This window comes from Ischnura elegans, chromosome 4 (genome assembly GCF_921293095.1).
Source record: "Ischnura elegans chromosome 4, ioIscEleg1.1, whole genome shotgun sequence".
Classification (NCBI taxonomy): domain Eukaryota; kingdom Metazoa; phylum Arthropoda; class Insecta; order Odonata; family Coenagrionidae; genus Ischnura; species Ischnura elegans.
Window position 1 is genome coordinate 54,638,205 of NC_060249.1, and position 19,550 is coordinate 54,657,754.

The 19,550-nt window shown below is 40.2% G+C and overlaps 1 protein-coding gene across 1 annotated transcript in view; it reads right to left on the reverse strand.

Annotated features, from left to right (window-relative positions):
* Positions 1 to 1,338: 1,338 nt before the first annotated feature.
* Positions 1,339 to 19,550, reverse strand: part of LOC124157518 (extensin-2) — a 51,333-nt gene continuing 33,121 nt past the window's right edge. The window contains exon 2 of the mRNA XM_046532318.1: positions 1,339 to 4,991. Within this exon, the coding sequence (XP_046388274.1) occupies positions 1,506 to 4,991 (3,486 nt within the window). The 3' untranslated portion in view covers positions 1,339 to 1,505. The remainder of the gene's footprint in view (positions 4,992 to 19,550) is intronic.

Sequence of the window (19,550 nt, forward strand, 5' to 3'; positions counted from 1 at the left end):
TTAAGTTTACTAAAATTAAAAATACATATTTTTTAAATGTGATTAGTTGGGTTATTTGTGGTGAATGATGTAAGTAATAATGAAAAATAATATCTTGCGTGTGTAGCCGCCATGAAAATGAAAAATAATAAACCAACTATGACTACCTTTCAGTAAATTGAAATTTATGCATAACATCTGAGGAGGTTTAAATGCTGAAACCATTTCTGTCATAATTATTAACCGTTTCTAACTGATGAAATGAAATTGCCAGTAAGATTTCATGTATCAAAATTTAAAAAATAGCAAATGGCCAAAAATTAAAAACTACATAAGTCAAACTTGATTTCATCAGTTTGTATTCAACATAACTTATCAAAGTCCTGGGTTTTTCTAGATTTTCATTCTCACGAAAGCTTTCAAGTGATTGTTAAAATATTTATAATAGCATCAATATTAAAGTATAAAATATGACTATGACAACAAAGGAAAATATAATCCTCCGCTATCGTAGTCATCATGGTGAACATGACAGTGAGACTGAATAAAACAAATGCTACAACATCAGCTGTTATCATGCAACAAAACATGAAAAGCTAGCAGATGTAAATGAAATCATTTTTCATGTACTATTAAGGATTGCAGAACTTACCTGATACTGCAATCATCTCCTGAAACTTGCGATGGAAAAACGGTGATCCTGGTATTCACAACAAACAGATTTAAGCCCATAAACATGAAACCAGTTCCCGCAATGTGATTATAGAATCCTAAAACGTTTTTGTGAAAATACCATAAAATATCGGGAGTGCATTTTGAAAAACTGGTGGCGTCGACCAGAGAGTTTGGGAGGTAATTTTTAAAGGAAGTACTGAAAGAGTGTTAATAAAGTGATCTTCGAATACTCGTCTGCAGTTATTTGTATCTTTAATATTTCCTTCCAGAATTATTTGAGGGATGGGTCAAATTTTTAATTAAAAAAGTTGTCCGACCAACACTGTACGATTAAAAAGTTGACGAAGCGATAATAATAAAATTTTACTAGCAAAATTTTAATTTTTTGGCCAAACTACGAAGAACCTCAATAGAGGAATTTAAAAACGTGGTTAAATAAGATATTTCAAATTACCATAAGCACTTTTACATAATGTCTTCAAACATTGCTTGCAAAAATTGTGGAATCTGGTTTAATGAGTACAAAGAAGCAGGGAGAACACAACTACCGCAAAGCTTTTTCAATCTTAGAATCTGAAGGATTTTTTTTTGGTGGGAGTAAAATATCCTCAGTTTAAACCTAAACACTGTTCAGATAAATAGGAAAAATAAGGATACAGTTGACAATGAATTTTTTTGTAAAAATGTAAATATATTATTATATACACGTAACTGAGAAAACATGACACTGTACAATAAAATAGGATATTACAAGGAATTGGCTGACACCGGCAAAGAATTTCACGTCACGACAATTACAATGCACGGCTTTAAATGGCAGTTTCTCCGGAACATGTCCCTCAAGGTGCTGATCATGAACTCACGTCCGAATGTCTTTTATGCCCCAGCCCGCTGTCTTTGGCGTTTTCGTTTGCCACCTGCACAAAGGCGGCACTCAGCTCCCCCCTCAACTGGCTCACCCGCCCTGTACCCACGTCCAACATGAAGATGTCACCCTTTTCCTCCGGTTGCTCTTCCTTCGGGGCCACCAGGAGGACAACAGCCTGCTCCTCTGGAGAGGCTGACTTCTCTTCGTCGAGCCATTCCCTGAAGTTTTTCCCTGAAGGATTCTTCACGAGGGCATTCAACTTTCCGGAGGACAATAGTCCTTCAGCCTGTTCCTCAGCGACCGCATCGCCTTCCGCCCGCCTCTCTCTACCATGGCTCGGGAACCCGACTGGAGCCAGCACCACCACGCTAGTCACGTTTCGCCCCCTGAGCTCTGGGACGTCGGGGACAGGGAATCTCTCCCCGGATATCCTGAGGGGAAGGTACCGCCGGTAGCCCTCCTCCTTCTCGCCTTCCTTAGAAGTAGCAACTGGAGCCAGGACCTTGGTCTCCTCAACGTCATCCCTGATCAGTCCATCGACTGCACTCTCTTCCGATCCGGGGTTGTACCGTACCACTTTCATCTCCACGGCCTCCTTCTTCTTCCCTTTGATCCTTGGAGGAGCAGATACGGACACAGGTTTGTTCTCGCTTGCGGCCGGCTGTAGTCCGCTACTGGCAAGACCACTCAGGGCCTCGGGAGGAAGGGACTCGATCGGGATGTCCCCAATCTTATCGTAATCCAGAATCTGTATGTCAGCGTTGCTGAGAATGCCCGAGGAAAGCAATTGCTGTCTAAGGTCATCCGGAATCTCATCGGGCAGCTCTGGGATAGGCTTCTCGGTGGTTGTCGTAGTAGTCTGTTCAGTGGATGAATGAGGTTTGGGAGTGGTGTGGTGATAGCCAATGCCGCTTCCTAGAGAGTTAATTTGCTGGGCTGATGTATTCGGTGGCGTTGGATAATGCAAGATGGTCGTGCCATACGAGGGAGTAGGGGTAGGAGTTGGCTTAGATGTAATTGTCTGATGCTGGTGATGTGCTGGATGATCAGTCGTGGGTCCGTGCTGCTGCGGTACTGAATACTGACCAATGTTGAAGTGTCCCTGAGAACCTACAGAAAGGCTTTGTTGAGGTTGTGGCTGCCGTTGAGGTGGGAAGGAATGCTGAATGCTATGGCTTTGGAGACTTGGGTGATTGCTTTGCTCTAAGTGCAATGGAGCACGAGGACTCGAGGGACCATTTTGACCAGGTTGCTGCTGTACACCTGGCCGGCCATACTGAGCGGCTGTTTGCTGTGAGCTATGTATTCCTTGCTGTTGGTTACGCAGGAACTGAGAGTGAGGAGGCTGTCCACCTGATACCTGAGAGAGTTGTGGATGATTACGAGGAAATTGTGGGGTGCCTTGAGGAGGCCTTCTGTCTTGTTGAGAAAGTGATAGAGAATGGCCCTGAGGCGTCGGTGATTGTATTTGATGATGTTCCAACTTAGAAATGGATTTCACTATCTCTCCCACTTGAATTGGATTCTGTTGATTGGATGGCTCGGGAAACCGCCCAACTTGATTTGGAGGAAGGCGAATAAAAGGTGGGATTGAAGGACTCTGGGGCTCTTTAGCAGGCCCCTGAGTATGCTGTTGGAGACCATGAACATGTTGTGAAGGACCCTGGTTATGCTGTTGGGGACCTTGGATATGTTGTGGAGGACCTTGTATATGCTGTGGACGTCCGTGGATATGCTGTGGAGGGCCTTGAATGTGCTGTGGTGGGCCAGATTGAAATGATGGAGGACCTGGTTTGTTTTGAGGATTGAATGGAGGTGGAGGAGGCAGCCTCTGGAACTGTAAAGAATGCTGGTGCTGCTTCTGTTGATCTTGGAATTGTGGCAGCTGTTTTTGCTGGTGTTGCTGCTGGAATGCTTGAAGTTGCTGCTGTCTGAAGTGAACGTGTTGAGGCAAGTCGGAGTAAAATACTGGGGGGAACGCCGAGTTACTGCGGAAACTTTGACCACTGGAGAATGCATTGGGCCCTACGGGAACGTGATTCGGAGAGGGGAGAGATCTAGGAGGTCCGGAGAAGGCCCTCGCGTCCGGCGCCGGCCCTTCGTGCCTCGGCTGCTGAGGAAACTGGTTTTGCCTGCCTTGCTCGGGCTGCGGGCCGAATTGCTGCTGATGCGGACGTGGGAAAAACCTCGTGGGTTGCTGCGATCGGAAATGCTGTTCCGGCAGCTGCCTGAACGGCGGGACGGGGGAGCCGTTCTGACCATTCCAGGCCGGGTTGGGAGCCGCGAAAGAGGGTTGAGGTGCGGACTGTTCTTCTTCCACGGCCTCCGACTCTTTCCTGTGAGTCCTTTCCTCGCCGAAAGAAACCCTCAAGGCCTGAGTATGCGAGTGAGGATGATGAACTTGTTCTGAGTCCGGGCGGATGAGGGCTCTCAATGTCGTCGTCTCTATCTTTGGCGGTGGTGTGTAAACGGGCAAGGGTGTGACAGCATGAACTCCGGCACTCTGATCTTCCACCTCCGGTATGTGCACTGGAGGGAGAGGTTCTGGAGAGACCGGGGCTTGGGCCGCCACTGGCCTATCGAACACAACACCGTCGTGCTCGCCACCGCTCTTGCCCTTCTTCTTCTCATATTTCACGTAGAATACCTGAACTGGCTCCCTTTGCTTTGGCTGTGGAGGGACCGCTGGTAACTGGATTGGGGGAAGACTCACGTTCGACTCTTTCACTATGATCTCAATGATCGGTTCGGGTTCCTTCAGGACGACGTATCTAGGTCCGTGTCCGTAGTGGCCTCCGTGGACAGCGGGTGGACCGTATATCTGAGGAAGTTGGTGGTAAGGATACTGAGGGGCGTGAGTACGGCGTATTTCCCCTATCTCTGGCGGAAAACCTCTGATGGGGTGTCCACCCGAGGACTTATCCTCTGCCTGCTGAGATCTTAGAGTGGCCGCGCCGCCCTCCTGATCCTCTGTTAACTCTTCCTTGTCCTCGTCAAGGCTCTGCGGGGGTTCTTCCGGTCCTTCTGGAGCCCTCTGTTCTCCCTTATCGCCCTTCTCGTCGGAGTCGACGGCGTTGGCGTATAGCGGGTCCCTCGGGGAATACTGCACCAGTGGTTCCATCTGCACGGCGTACGGTGGTGCCGTCTCACCACCCACGGGCCGTCTCCTCAGCGAGAGGGGAGGGTAGTGGGGGTGGTGAAGGCGGGAGTGGCGGGAGGGCAGCGGCGGAGGGTGCAGATCTGCTCCCGCGGGCGAGGAGACGTGTCGCACGGTGAGCGCTGGGGTGCTGCGGTCGAAGTAGTGTGAGGGGAAGGAGGGGCCTTTAGGGGATCCGTCGAGGGGCGAAGAGGACTTCTTAGCGGCCGCGGTGGGAAGCGGGGACGGCACTGCACTCGCATGGGACCCCGTGGCCGACATCGACACAACCACGAAGATAATCAGAGGTAGGGCCGCCATTGTGCCAGAGACCTGCAAATATAAATTACAGATGAATTAGTGTTCATAAGTTCATTCCTATTGAATATTTTATGTTCGCTGAGAAATGCTTAGTATTGTAATTGGTCCAGAAAAAATACGATAATTAGTCTAAAATCGTTATCTTGCACTCCGAAACGGGATTCATGCCAAAATTCAGACCATGGTAATGAATATGCATTCATTGGATACTGTGGTAGGCGTAATTAATCAGTCGCATGACATTGTTCACTGATCGGTATGATTTAAATGCGGTCACATGAAATTAAGCCGAAATACATCGTTGGTCAAGACATTTGTGACAAATTATCTCTCAGTATTAATTATAATTCCAGATAATTACACCATGTAATCCAACATGCTGGGAGATATTTTTGGCTAAACTACTTCCGATATAACACACATATAATAAGTAATTTTTGATGAATTACAAATTTCACACACCCAAACTTGCTTCTTGCATTTTTTTAAATGAGAACTTTCAATTAATAATACATTTTAATTATTTATTTAGGACGAGTTATTAACATAAATTGCATGATTTGAAATGAACTAAACCCATCACAGTTATTTATAGTGTCAGTATTACTCATGCCATCTTCCTCCTCAAAAAATCAAGCAGAAATCCTTGCGGTACGAGGTGACCAAGGGGGCGAAACGTAGTTAAATAGTAACTAAAGGAGATAAATGCATCGTAGCAACGTTGTTAAATTTTTAATGAACATACATATTTAAATTAAGATTTATGTATGAAATGATACTATGTTAACGTTATAAGGCTTCTGAACAATATTGAGGTGGGTAAATCACCAAATTTCGTAACGTGACAAAATTATTATTAGCATAATTGAAATAATACTTCCATGAATTGAAGTTAAATAGCAGTCGAATGATTTTTCCAGATTGATAAATACCATGCGACATCTAAGTATCGTAAAAATGACTAAATTGGTCCATATTTTTTAACCATTTTAATTATTTGTAGGCTTTAAATCGCTAAAACTTCAAAAAATGTTGCTTTTTGTTGTAAAAAAGTTATATTTTTGTATAAAACCATAGAATTTTAAAAGTATAATGATTAAGTGCTGAGTGTTAACATTTTTTATTCCTTCGTAATGTTCATGGAGTGCCATAATGAGCAATACGTTTAAGTAAACTCGAAAATTAGTTGCGTGAGGTAGCTGTAGATAGATGGTGAGGACCCAGACGCTTGGATTCAAATGCTAAGGACCCACTTGCGAATTTCAGCGATAGCTTAGTTATTCAAGAATATTCCGCATTCAATTTGAATGATACCTATACCCAAAACGCTCTGCATTCCTCAACGCTCAATGGATGGGTCTCTCTTTAAAATTGGTAAACACCTCAAATAACAGAACAGAAGCTATTTAATGCTCGCGGTATTTCCATATATTCACATTGATTGCCTCGGGAAATAAATTCTCCTGGTCCGATCTATCTCCATATCGTATTCCATCAGACGCATATAAATTACGCTCAACCACATATCTTCATTGTGACTCTCGATCCCATACTACGGCTTTTGATGGAGAAATGAATGGGTAGAAAGCGCTTGGCCTTAGATTCATATGAAAGTAAGAATGACAAGAATTCCAAATGACCTAGGAGAGTTTTCACTGTTACTGCGGACAATAAAACATGACATTGAAGTTCCGACGGGGAATGTATGTAAGGAGATCTACCATATTTTCATGTAACATTAACATCTAGGCAGCATCCATCGCACAATCGAAGTGATTAGAGTTCCACAGCATTTTTAGAGTGTTCCATTGGAAAATAAAGGTAAGCCTGCATTTCAAATTCGCGATAAAGAGTCTATTGCGATAATTTTTAAATTAAAAGTATTCGAACAGTCGGTAAGGTGAGGTAAAACGCAAAAGTATGAATCAAAGGTTTTCTGCACTCAATGACAACTGAATATTATGCCAACTCCTGCTTTCATCGTCAATTCTGTACTGCTTCGGAATTTTATAGCAAGTATAATTCATGAGCTGTAAATCGTAAATTTATAATCAAAAGTTAGGCACCAAAATGTAAATTTTAAGTATTTATATCGCTAAATAAGCTTTCCACGGTTAGGAAAGGTTATCAGCTGCATCCTCACGACCACACCAGGTACCTTGTAAAACATTTTTGTGTTGAAAGATATCTAAAATGAAATATCTAAAAAAGGAGAAGAATCATTATCAGCTATGACTAATCATTTTTCAATTGAATTCATTTAGAAGTACCGCATATACTTCTGATATCATCGCCAACTTTTCCGGAATTATAAAAAAGGGAGTGATTTTTTTACCTACTAGTGGCTTTACTTTGCTCAGGAACAGGTATTCAGTACTGCTTAAATTTTATAACTTAATGACATTTCTAAGACCTTTATCAACAAGAATAAAATAAGTATATGTATTCTGTTGAAAGAGAATCCTATCTATGAGACTACCATGGCTGGCTTACACCCTTTACCCACATGATGGGAAAAAAACTCACTAATTTCTAAACACCCCAATGGTAGTATACGTGTATTAAGAGGTGGTGTGCAGGGTGAATCGAGGCAAGATTACATCGTAAAGAGCGATAAAGTGCTAAAAATTCACCTAAGAAGGATGGGTAGACAGAAGATCTCAAGCTTTCAATCTTAACAAGGAAACACTTTTAATTAAAATTTCTTCACAAGGTTGCCCAACACGTCGAGAGATGAGAATACCAAATCGATTGATAGCAAAAATTTACTTTTCGAAAGAAAAAACGCACCACGATATATGAATCTATGAAACGGGAATGTCAGATTAAAAATAACACTACTCGTACTGACAATTTGTGAACAAAAATAACCTTTATTACACACGTTAAAGTCTTTAGTTCTCTACATCGTTTGCCCCAGTATGTCACCTCTATGTAATATTTCGATATATCGCAATCACTACCAACAAGGTGTGAGAAAAATTCTCTTTCGCAGGTAATTGTGGACACGAATCGTCCCGTCAAAAATAAACTGAATCAAATAAAGACGTGGACTATGGCGTCGGAAAGAATGAAAGAGAAATTTGAGGAACACTTTCACCTCTATTGTTCTCGGATTAATTCTCTTGTGTGCCTCCTCTCCCTTTCAACTCACGCCTTGGCACGACTTCATTTTACCTCATCGCTTAATGTTTTTATATTCCAAATCACACGCGATTGATGGTTGTAAACTCATTGTACGCCCTCTTCGGACTATTGCGTTATCAGCTGGCAACACGCTTTTCGACACAGTGGCCTCTCTTGGCACCACTTAGGCATTTAAAACGTTTTCGTCAATCGAGTGAGGCCAAGCGGCGAATTTCGTCACGCTGAAATTCCGAGTCAAAATCTAAAACCGCTACAGTGTCAACCCAAAATCCACACATTCTTGGTGACATGGTTAGAATACGGAATCACATGAACTCTAAGCACTCATTAAAAACAACTAGAACCATACAATAGCACTTGTCTCTTCTGTAACAGTTATAGACCGACAAAATTTACACGTATGTTTACAAATAATTACAATACCGTGCCACTGGGAAGTCCTAATCCCACCACGCCCAAATAAATCAATGATAATATCAAAACTGTTTTCTCCTTGTATTAAATTGATTGCTTATATTGAAGATTTAACCGAAGCTGATCAAAATATATTCTCGATCAGGTAAAAAGTCAGAAAAATATTTCACTAGTGACCAACATTTCCGCTGTTGAAATACCAGAGCAGACTTTAATAATGCACGTTGAATCCTAGCAATCAAAGTTTGGCACAAGATTAGGTGGGGAGATGGACTTCAAAGGAAAAATCTATACTATGCAAAATATTCCGCTGTATTAAAAAAGGGGCTTCCTTATTTTATGCTTAATTATGGAAAATTATTCAAGTAAAAGAGAAACCAAAGGTTGATGATTTTCACAATAATTTGCAAAAAAATTTATTTCAACATATCCTTCGTCCCCAAAAATTGTTTTTTTCTTGATTACTATCTCCGTTTCCAGCAGCTGAACTTTGCGCTTACATTTGACTTTTATTCAATGACCTTTTCATGTGTTTAATCCGTGCGTAACCCCAAAAATTGAAATTTATCAATGATTTTTCATGGTTCCAAATATCGAAGGAGAAGCTGAAGATGTAACTGGACTGGTTTCATGGGAAACGAGGACGGAAATTTAAGGTTGTGAAACTGGTTTTGGAATGTATACTTGGGTCATTCGGTTTTTCATGGAGTTACGAAAATTTCTTGAGTTCAGTCTCGAAATTACTCAATCTGTGACATTAAATATCGTTATGTATTTATTATTTCAGGAAAATTAAACTACCGATTTGGATAATTAATTTTTATAGCTAAAGCCGAGCTAAATTAGGCTATTTAATGGCGGATTGCCTTTTGTGTATTTATTAATCACCATTAACAATGGGGGATTTATAGAGGGGAGTGGTAGCCTAGTAAGTTGAGCAGCAGGGCTCTAGTCGAGGGGTCCCTGGTTCATATCCAACGACATTCACAAAACATTCTTTAAATGCGACGCGACACCAGGAAAAATACTGGCCTTTCTGCCAAAATGTGTGACATTAGGACTAATAGGATAAAAAAACATGGTTAATTGTGAGTTCCACCTATATCTTCAGTAAAGATCAGCTACTACTATTCATTTTGTAATGCATAGCAAACACTGGACGGCATGAAAATTGGCCCTGATACCATTCCTGCTTATTCTTACGTAAAATGACCTCGTGAATCCGGATATGACCTCCGTTTTTCCCCACCACCCACCATTTTCGGGGGAGTCCCCTCTCATATAATTAATCACTTTTCGATAATTTGGCTGGATGAAAATGATTATTTTCGCATTTACATTAATTCTAAGAGTTTAGAGGATTGAAAAATTCTAAAGCATGAAAATTTATGGTAACGAGGTAGATTTTGGGGAATAAGTCCCCGAAAATTGTATAAAAACGCATTAAAAATGATCGATTTTTCAGTTTTTTTTGTTGCAATTTTTCACATTTTTTCTAAATTTTACAGCTTTCATCTGACCTCATCCTTCCTCGAATGATGAAAATATATATAAAAAAGATATAGTAGTAATAATAAATATTTTGCTTCATAATATGGCAACAATAATTAAAATATGAGGCAATAGTTAGAAGATTTGCTTTACTATGCTGGCGCTCGGAATGGAATTTTAAATTAAAGGAAAAAAAATTAAATTATATGGCCTCTTTCGACTTAAAAATATCATGAGCTGCTACATTTTTCTTGAACTGGACTGAGAGGCTCGAAAATCGACTTTTTATTACGCTAAAATCAGAAGCCATTTGGGCGCATATTTCGGGAAATAATTTTTTATAAACATTATTTGTGTAGTTAAGCGAACTGACTTAAGTACAAACACAATCGGTGGATACTAAATTTATTACTAAAACGCTTTAGTAAGATGTTACACTATTTTCAACCATTGATTTAGAAGAATGCGTCATATTAACAGAAACAGATACTTAAGAATCCATAATATGTGGCTCGTGAGTTGATATTCTATGAGTACATACACCCAGTACATTGGCACATACATCCTATTTAAAGGAAAGCAGTCTGGAAGAAAAATGAAATTGCCTATTTGTCTTTTTTCTGAACTGTTTTTACTAAAAAGATATATAAGATTAAAAAGATATGGTAGAATCAATAAGTACATTTGAAAAATAAGTAAATTGTCAACAAATTCAGATCAAGCCTTGAGCTCATGCACTGTGATGAATTTTGATAGGGAAGAAGTAGATTGACTAAATTCGAAATCAGTCATCACTCTCGGTGATCGGATGATTACGGAGAAGTTTATCGAATGTATATCAAAAAAGATATACGATAAAGAAAAAATGTGTTTTCTTGGGAAAGAAAATGGGACCGTATATATAAGCTTTTTTTATTAAAGATAATATGGAAATGATAAAAGACAGGAAATATTCCAATGAGCATCCCTGAGAGGAAGTGGGAGTAAGTAAGATCTGAATGAACCCGAATTTTCAACTCGATGTGTACTGAATAAGGATGTCAGTATATCAGAGGTGCATGATGAATTGCTTAAAGAATTAGAGAAATAAGCTATTTGAGAGGCACCTTTTTAAGAGAACGGATCTCTCCAGCGCTACTCATCTTTTGTTGTGACTTATTCTTTGTTGAAAATTATGAAATCTTTATGAAAATTTTGGTGTATATCAAGTTTATCTTCATCAAAACTTAATAGTATCACAAATCTGAGATTTTAACTTCAGAATATCTCATATGAAAATAGTTCATAATAGATGTACTGGTAATGGTTAAAAAAGACATACTCGAGATGCTGACTGCAAAATGGTGACTTAAGCTGCCAGTAGTAATACGTCACGAAAATATACAAAACACGAGCGTTCACAATGCATCAATGAGTCCTCTTAGTACTGATAATCCGATGGAAATACGTTAGGCGGAGACGCAGAAATTAAAATTGCTTGACAAATGTTGAAGTAAAAGAGGTAATAAATGGTCGTGGATATCGCTTTTTAAAGGGCGCGCTGCTTCTTCTTCCGGCTAAGTTAAGAAATGGGCCAGAGCATTGGTGTTGGTATTTAATGGCCCAACGTTGATTATACGGAAGCATTTTCATAGCATCGCGCGAACCAAACCCGACAGGTGGAAGAGAAACTTATCGGTCTGTCGGGAAATGATTATATACATCACGACAAGAGTATGTTTTTTTTTAAATTATATATAGGATACACGCCACTCCATATTATGAGACGAGATTCGATGTCGGATGCGGATCGACTGAGAAGTAAAAAACAAATGTGATTAACTGCTGGTAAGGGGGAAAGAGAAAACGCATTACGGAGGAATGTAGTTCCGCACATTTAGGTCGTGTTTTGGAAGAAGAGGGTAAAGATCGAGCGTTTATCCACTTTCTTTTGCGGGGGGCCTGTGGAATTAAAGGAATCCGGCGATTCATATCGGCCATCTCCTGCCGTATCTGCGCGCTCGAAAAAAACAAACTCTCCGAGATCCCTTCTCTTCGATTGGGTGCAGAGAATCCAGCCGATCTGATATGCCCAATGCAAAAAGAAAACATTATCTGGAGCGAAAGAAACAGGGTATAGATTGCACTCTTCGAAACCACAAAATAGCACATAATTCGGTAATTTAAGTACGTACTGCACACTCTTGAGAGGTAAAACTATCTAAACTAACTAAAATAACTTTCATCTTATCATGAGAAGAATCGATCTGAGAAAGTCGAAGACCACTAATGCCCACCGATTTTACTTCACAGTATTTTCCAATGCAAAAGGCAATGATCTTAATTAGAAATGGACTCTGCCGAAAATATATTTTGATTGAATTATTTCTGACTCCAAAGTTATTTCATATTATACAGCCGTACAAAATAAATGCCAGTTTTCACGCGATTTGGGAGGAAAGTTACATTAAGGACACGCTCTTACAAAATTGCAGATATTAATTGCTTTAAAAAATTAATATTAGCCGTCACCAGCTAATCCCAAATTAAATTTCCCTGCACCAAAATGTATATGCGCAGTTTCGCATCTTTTTACGCATCGTTCGCACTTGAAAAGCATTTTTATGGGAGCAACTACCTGTATGCTAAAATATGATATGAATAAACGTACTTTAAATCATCTTTCTGCGTAAGCTACTAGTGTCTTTCAATATCTACCAACAAATCCTATCTTATGGAGCGGAGATGGAATTAAATCATATAAGTAGTAATTAAATGCGATAATATGATACCACGGGTAGAGATATGCCCTCCTTACCGATTCATTAATGACCATCTTATACAACATTTTACGACGACAAACCTTGAGATACATTGCTCCACCCAGTTTAAGGCTTATTTATAGATGATGGCCATTCTAGATTTGGGCCTGAAGTTATCAATAGCACGAGGAAATATTCCTTCAATTATGCATTTTAAGCAAAAAATGTATTTTGATGCAATATATATTTAACGTTATCGAACGAAAATGCCTTGGAACATCAATTGATAAAATAAAAGATTTTTCGCGATGATGATTTGATACGCGTAGAAATGAAAACATGAATGTGATAGGTAACCTCAGTTTTTTTACCTCATTTCCTGGTAATATATAACTACGAAATAATACGATGAACATACACGTGAGTACGTGTAGGCCGGGAAAAGGTCTTGGGAAAAGAGTTCGCACACTCTGTACCGCGGTTTTCCCGCATTTCCCACCGAACAGGAGCACGACTTGGTTCTCTGGTGATTTCTTGACCAAAAGGGTCGGGAGATGATTAGGAAAAACGCATTTTTTTCTGAAATTGTTTACCGCTGAGGAAAAAAAGAGAACTTGCGTCAAAGGTTCCAATGGAGTAGGCTTTCGAGAGCAAGTGGGGCAAGTCGGCAGTTTTCCGGCCAACGAGGTCTGGACGCGGACGAGGGAAAAGAGGCGATTGCTCTCCAAGGAAAGAAGGCTGGCCGGAGATCGCAGGAAAGCGGCGGCAGCGGAGGCCGTGGATTCGCGGGGACATTCTAGAGTGGAGGTGAAGGCTGGCTACGGCGGCGAGATTGATGGTACACACATGCGAGCCTAGGATATCTAGCGCCATCCCGGCAGGATTTCCAATCGGACGCGTGCTTCACGTTGCCTCTCTAGTTCGTACGTGCGTGCTGATGTGGTCGCTACTTTCATCTCCCGCATCGGAAGTCTAAACATGAGCGACACTCGACGCCATCAAATATTTGGCTCCTTCTCGAACGATAGCGAATCAATGTGATAGAATCGAATGGCAATAGTCCGAACGACGAGTAATGCAGTTCCGTGGTCTGAGGTTCCATCTCAGTTTAGGGGTTTGATATTTTCCCATTGATATTATGTGAGATTTTGTGAATTAGATAATTTACGATCTAATCTAATCTCTGATAAACTACGGTAGATAATCCTCGCGATGACTTGGGCGAGGGAAAAGTTCACGAGAATACCATTATTTCTTCGCGGTAAGGGGCTATTAAAAACAAAGTCACAATAAATGCGTGTATTAACACTCTTTTATCAATTTTTGCGACCGGTTAAGTCATAGAAACGTGTATCATTAATAATCAACTAAATTTTAGCATGCGGTACATGACTATTCGTACATGTCATTTACCTCCATGGCCTTATGCATAAATAGAGACTCTAAAGCCTGAACCACACGATAATTTTTTCCGTATCTCCAGCGATAGCTTTTCATGGACCAAAGAAGTGATCGCTCGACCTGTCATCTTCTGAATCACTCGGTCGTTCTGCCACCCATTTCCCCTAATTTATTCCGTCGCTTTCCGTAATTACAACTGTCATTTCATTGATGGCCAAATGTGGCGTCACAATCGTTGTTAGCGGCCATTAGTACTTATTGGCTGAAAGACGGTGCCAGCGATAGGTTTAGCGACGGAAAGAGGAACGTGGCGAGTAATGGAAGCAGGGATGGAAATCCCATTCGTAGAGTCATAGCGGAAAATGATCGCAGGAAACAGTCATTTTCCGCCATCATTCGAGCAATTACAGGAGCTATCGCTCGAAAGGGACGAAAGAAACGATTGTGTAATTTCGGCTTAAGCAGCTAAAATTTTATTATTCGATGGAATCTCAAATGTTGAAAACCATGGTTGAATCCAGTCGCTACTGTCGTTGAAGGAGAGAAAAAATTACAACTTCGACGTGATTTAAGCATTTATTTAATAAAAAACGTCCCTTATGACAAATTATCAACCATATATTTCACGCAATTCCGAAGTTTGGTCAATTGAATAACGATATATTTATGCATTGTCTTGTAGGTATTCATCTATACAGGTATTACAATAGAAACCGTTATTTTAGAAAATGATTGTAGATTTCATGAATACATTCAGTTTTTTTCGAAGAATTAAAATTCACGCAAAAGCGATCAAAAACTTCTGACATTTGATCGCACGGAGGGAATCTAACTTCACTTAATTTGACTAATCGGAATTCACAGAGTATTTCTGTTCAAAGGTTCAGACAGATACGCAGCAATCGCTAGTCATAGGAAAAAAAGAAGTTTCTGATCCCGTGGCGAAATAATAAACGCACATTCTTACACAGCCAAAAAATATTGCAATTGAAAGGATGAGCGAGAACTGCAGTTTCCATAGTGGAAAGCTGATGGAGGTGTTTTTCATGCGTCACCGTCAACATTGTGGCGAATTAGCACATACCTACAGCTCTCGAATTTCGTAGCGGTTGACATCGCTGAACGCCATCGACCACTTAGTTTCATCGACGCAATCAGACACAATTTTCAACGCACAATTTGATTTGATTTTCTTCCTCTTAAGACAACTATCAATTAAAGTAGTGGGAGTAATGGGAAAATATAAGAAGTTTCAACCGTAAATTCATACGGTTATCGAGACTTACCATAAATAAGAAAAGAAATTATTGGTGTAAAGAGTTACAAAAAGTTTGTACGGCTCAAAAGGTGGAGGAGTAAGTGGCTTTTACCTTCCTTTGGATTCACTTCGATGCATCAATAGGCATTTTCCGATGCGTTATCTAAATATATTTAACGGATTAACTACTCTTTCAACAAGAAACCGAGCAAAAAATATATCCTACACTTTCTTTCAATATCATTAAAAGTTTTACTTCGTTCGGCCAGCCCTCTTGGCTATCATGTTTTTTGAAACATATCTACGAATTTTTTGTTTTAAATTCTGCTGTCACAGCAAAATCTCATTACAGAGCCGGGGAAAAGACAAGAGGTGTACTTGGTTCGGGGTCGCGCGAAGAGGATTTCACCATTCAGAAGGAAATGAGACTGAACGAATTGCGGAGGTATGCCAGGGCTCTATCTTCTACCTGCCCAAGGGTTAGAAAGTACCACAGCCGTGCAACAATAAATGATGCGGTCATGACTGCAATGGAGTGCACGTATTTGCGACCCCTTCATTAATTGGAGGTGAATCAGTCGACCAGTCCAAAATTTCAATCCAACTACTCGAACGTGATGACACGATGCGCCTTGCACTCCGGAGGGGAACACTATTACGAACTTGGGAATGTGAAAGCAATTATTAAGGAGTGAAAAAATACTAGAAGCTGAAAAGAAAAATCTTAATGAAAGACGTGGCTTTTTGGATGGCACACACTAATCCCTAACTCATGTGAGTCCGAGATGATACACGCGAAGATGGATTCCTTCAAAATTTTATCTCTTTCTCAATACAGTTTTCTTAAGGCCGTTTTACACGGGGCACGTACTTGCACAATATGACGTGTGTACGACGCAGTCAAAATTGCGTCGTGCAAAGCGGTGAATTGCTAGAACACATGCGAGAATGCGTGGACGTGAGATGGCGAAATAGCCCCTGTTCTAATTTCGTTCATGCATTCGCGCATTTCCACGCCATTTTAGAAATTAATGCAGCTCTATCCTGCGCAATTCCATTCCCCGTGTAAAACGGCCTTTAGATACGCCAGCGCATTCACTAGTCGGGTCATACTTGGAGTAAGTTACATCTATCCTTCATTGGAGGCATGTGGACTCTTAAGCCCTAGGGACCCTCTATAAGCTTTGAGACACCTACATTAAAGCTAACTCCGAAGGAGGCGAATAGGAAATAGGTTACATCCTTGGCAATAATACCCAGGAAGAAGGTTTTATATGATGTAATGCCTGTTTATTTCCCGTTGAACAATGGCAGCAAAGGTTTATCGGGTCTCACTCCGAGTGAAGTTCTCCACATCTTCTTCCGACGCGACGTTTCCTTGTGGAACTCACCCATCGTCGTCGGGAATCCGGAATCCAATCCATGCGTTGTGCTAAATATTCACCAATACAATTAACTTGGATACCTGAATCCCTGAGGACGATGGTCGAATGGCACATCGAAACGTCCGATGGAGATATGGAGAACCTTTCCTGGTGTCAGATCCGTGAAATCTTCACTGCCAGGTTATATATGACGTTAATAATTTATTATAGCCTATTCTCAATAATGTTTATTCTATGAGAAATTCACTGCTCTTCCATTACCATAGGCCACAGGTTGGACGACGTATTCTTTCAATTCCTCGCAATAAAATCGGGACCCCAATCAATTGGTTTGCTGAAAAATGAAGTCCCTGCTTTTAGAGTAAAATGCATTTGCAATTATTGAGTATACGTAGCAAATGTATGCCCGTTGAATTTTTTATCTCCCTCGAAGAAAGTATGAAAAAATACCATATATGCTGCTCGTAGGTAACGAAGTCCAATAAATCAGGTCTCTCCTTGAGTTAAAACCATAAACAATGGTAACATTTTCAAACTCTGCATTAATCTCCTCTTATATAAAATTTGTCAGGTTGCATTGCTGATAAAACATTAATTGTTAGTTTTGATAGTTAGAACGACGTTCTAGTTTTTTTTAGGATGAACGTATTTTACGCTGTAAAGGGGTAGTTAGGAATCTCGTCCACAGACTATCTAATTTATTTGTTGGTTCAACACCGCCATATTCATATTCAAGTAAAAAAGGGAGTGGATAATTTACACGCTTGTATATTGTCTACTATTTTTTTATTGAATACGGTAGAGCTTTAATGTCACTAACACACTGTACTCATAAGTCCTGAATTATAGTTATTCACATTCCTAGACACATTAGAAAAAAAAGCGCTTATTTAACATCGACCGAGATAAATGCTCATGAATGGCTCAGGATCACACGAAAATCATTGTCCCGTCAAATGAATTTCTCCCATTTCATTCAGCGAGAGTGCTAGGATAGCTGTAAGATTGGAGTTTCACGGAAACGCCACACGTTCTCTTGCGTAAATATTTAACTAAAGAATTCCATCAAAGGAAAGTAATAGAAAAATCGAGGTAGTAAATGGGAAGTTCTTGCAAACCACTCTGAGTTAGTAGGCGACACCCATCAAGACGAAAAATGAAAATGTTTGAAAAAGAAATGTAGTCCAACCATAGCTGTAAAAGCTGAAAAGAAACGGAGGACAGTTGAGTAAACATCTGGGAAGAGTGCCAACTCTAAGCTAACAGACCTATAGACAAGCAGAACGCGCTGCGGAAAAAAAATAGAACTATATCCGGTAAAATCTTTATGGGCTATGGTGCAAAGGTTGAGGATGCGACGTTGGAAAAGACCAAATTTATGAAGGCCAATTTTATGAATCTAAGATAGATCATAATCATTGTATATTTATGAAACAGCAAAATGCAATGTTTCCTTCCTTTTTCTCAAGGATCTTATCAAAAGATGTTTTCAATAAAATAAGAAGAACTTTAACTACATTTCTAGTGGAAAAGAGGAATAAAAGTAAATTGCTCACTCTCCAACTGAGGTTAAAAGAATGATGAAATCACGAACGCGACTTGAAACGCGGAAGTGATCATGGCATCATAAGAAGCCGTTAATCCGAAGATAAATTCACTGCAGCTCGGAATTCACCTTTCATTCGAGCCATCTGCTTCACTCGTCGTCATGGGCTCCTAAGGACGCAATAAAAGTTCACCTGGTCATGCTTGTGAAAATGATGTAATCTCGAGAGAACACTTAAGGCATAAATAAATTTTCGTATCATAAGATTAGACTTTTCTACTTCACAGTTAACGAATATTTTCCCCTTCTTAATTTGTGAACCTTGATTCTTAGGATGTGATTTCATTCGTGATTTCAGCATAAAATTTCTACACCTTCAGCCCAGACGTAAACATTCAAATGTAACAATTTACCACTTTCTTTTCCGCCCGCGCAATTACTGTCACATTCAACAAATGTGATTATTTATGCTTTAGGAAACGAGTTTCCGATATTCAGTTACAGCAATACACAATTCTTATGACACCCAACGTGATTGAAAATTTAAGTTTACAGAAGTAATGTAAAATTACATCAAAGGAAGAGGCAGTGTTGTGAAACCACGGACCTCAAATTATCCAAGGCCATGGATTTCAAATTGTACCCTTAGAAATCTCTAAATTACCTCCAACTCGAATCTACGTGGTGAGGTGGTCTGCGCACTATCCCTATAATTTTACAGGTTTGCGTTTCGATTCTCAGCGTAGTCGAATATTATTCCATAGAATTTCTGGTGATTACCTTATTATTAATAATAGTATTAAAAGAGGATACCAGTGTAACACGATCCATCTAAACCATGCCCCTCCGCTATTTATATGGCCAACCGCAGCGGCGGTCGGGTAAATACCAATTCGAAGATTGTGGATTTGAATCCCGTCAGGGTGTATTGTCTTTGCCCGTGGCATGGGTGTGTCTTGGCATTCATTTTAAGTTCGTTAAAAATCCCAAAGTAAAAGGCTTATGTAGGGCCGCATTCAAGGAAATAACCTAGGATTACATAAAGGAATGCTTCTACCGAATCAACCGCAAGTGCACATGAAGAGGGAAAATTCCGCAGGAAAAAACATTGCCTTAGCTAGAATTCGAGCCTGGGGGATAGCGTTTCGAATCCCTGTGAATGCGAATGATTTTTACCTTTGGGAGTTT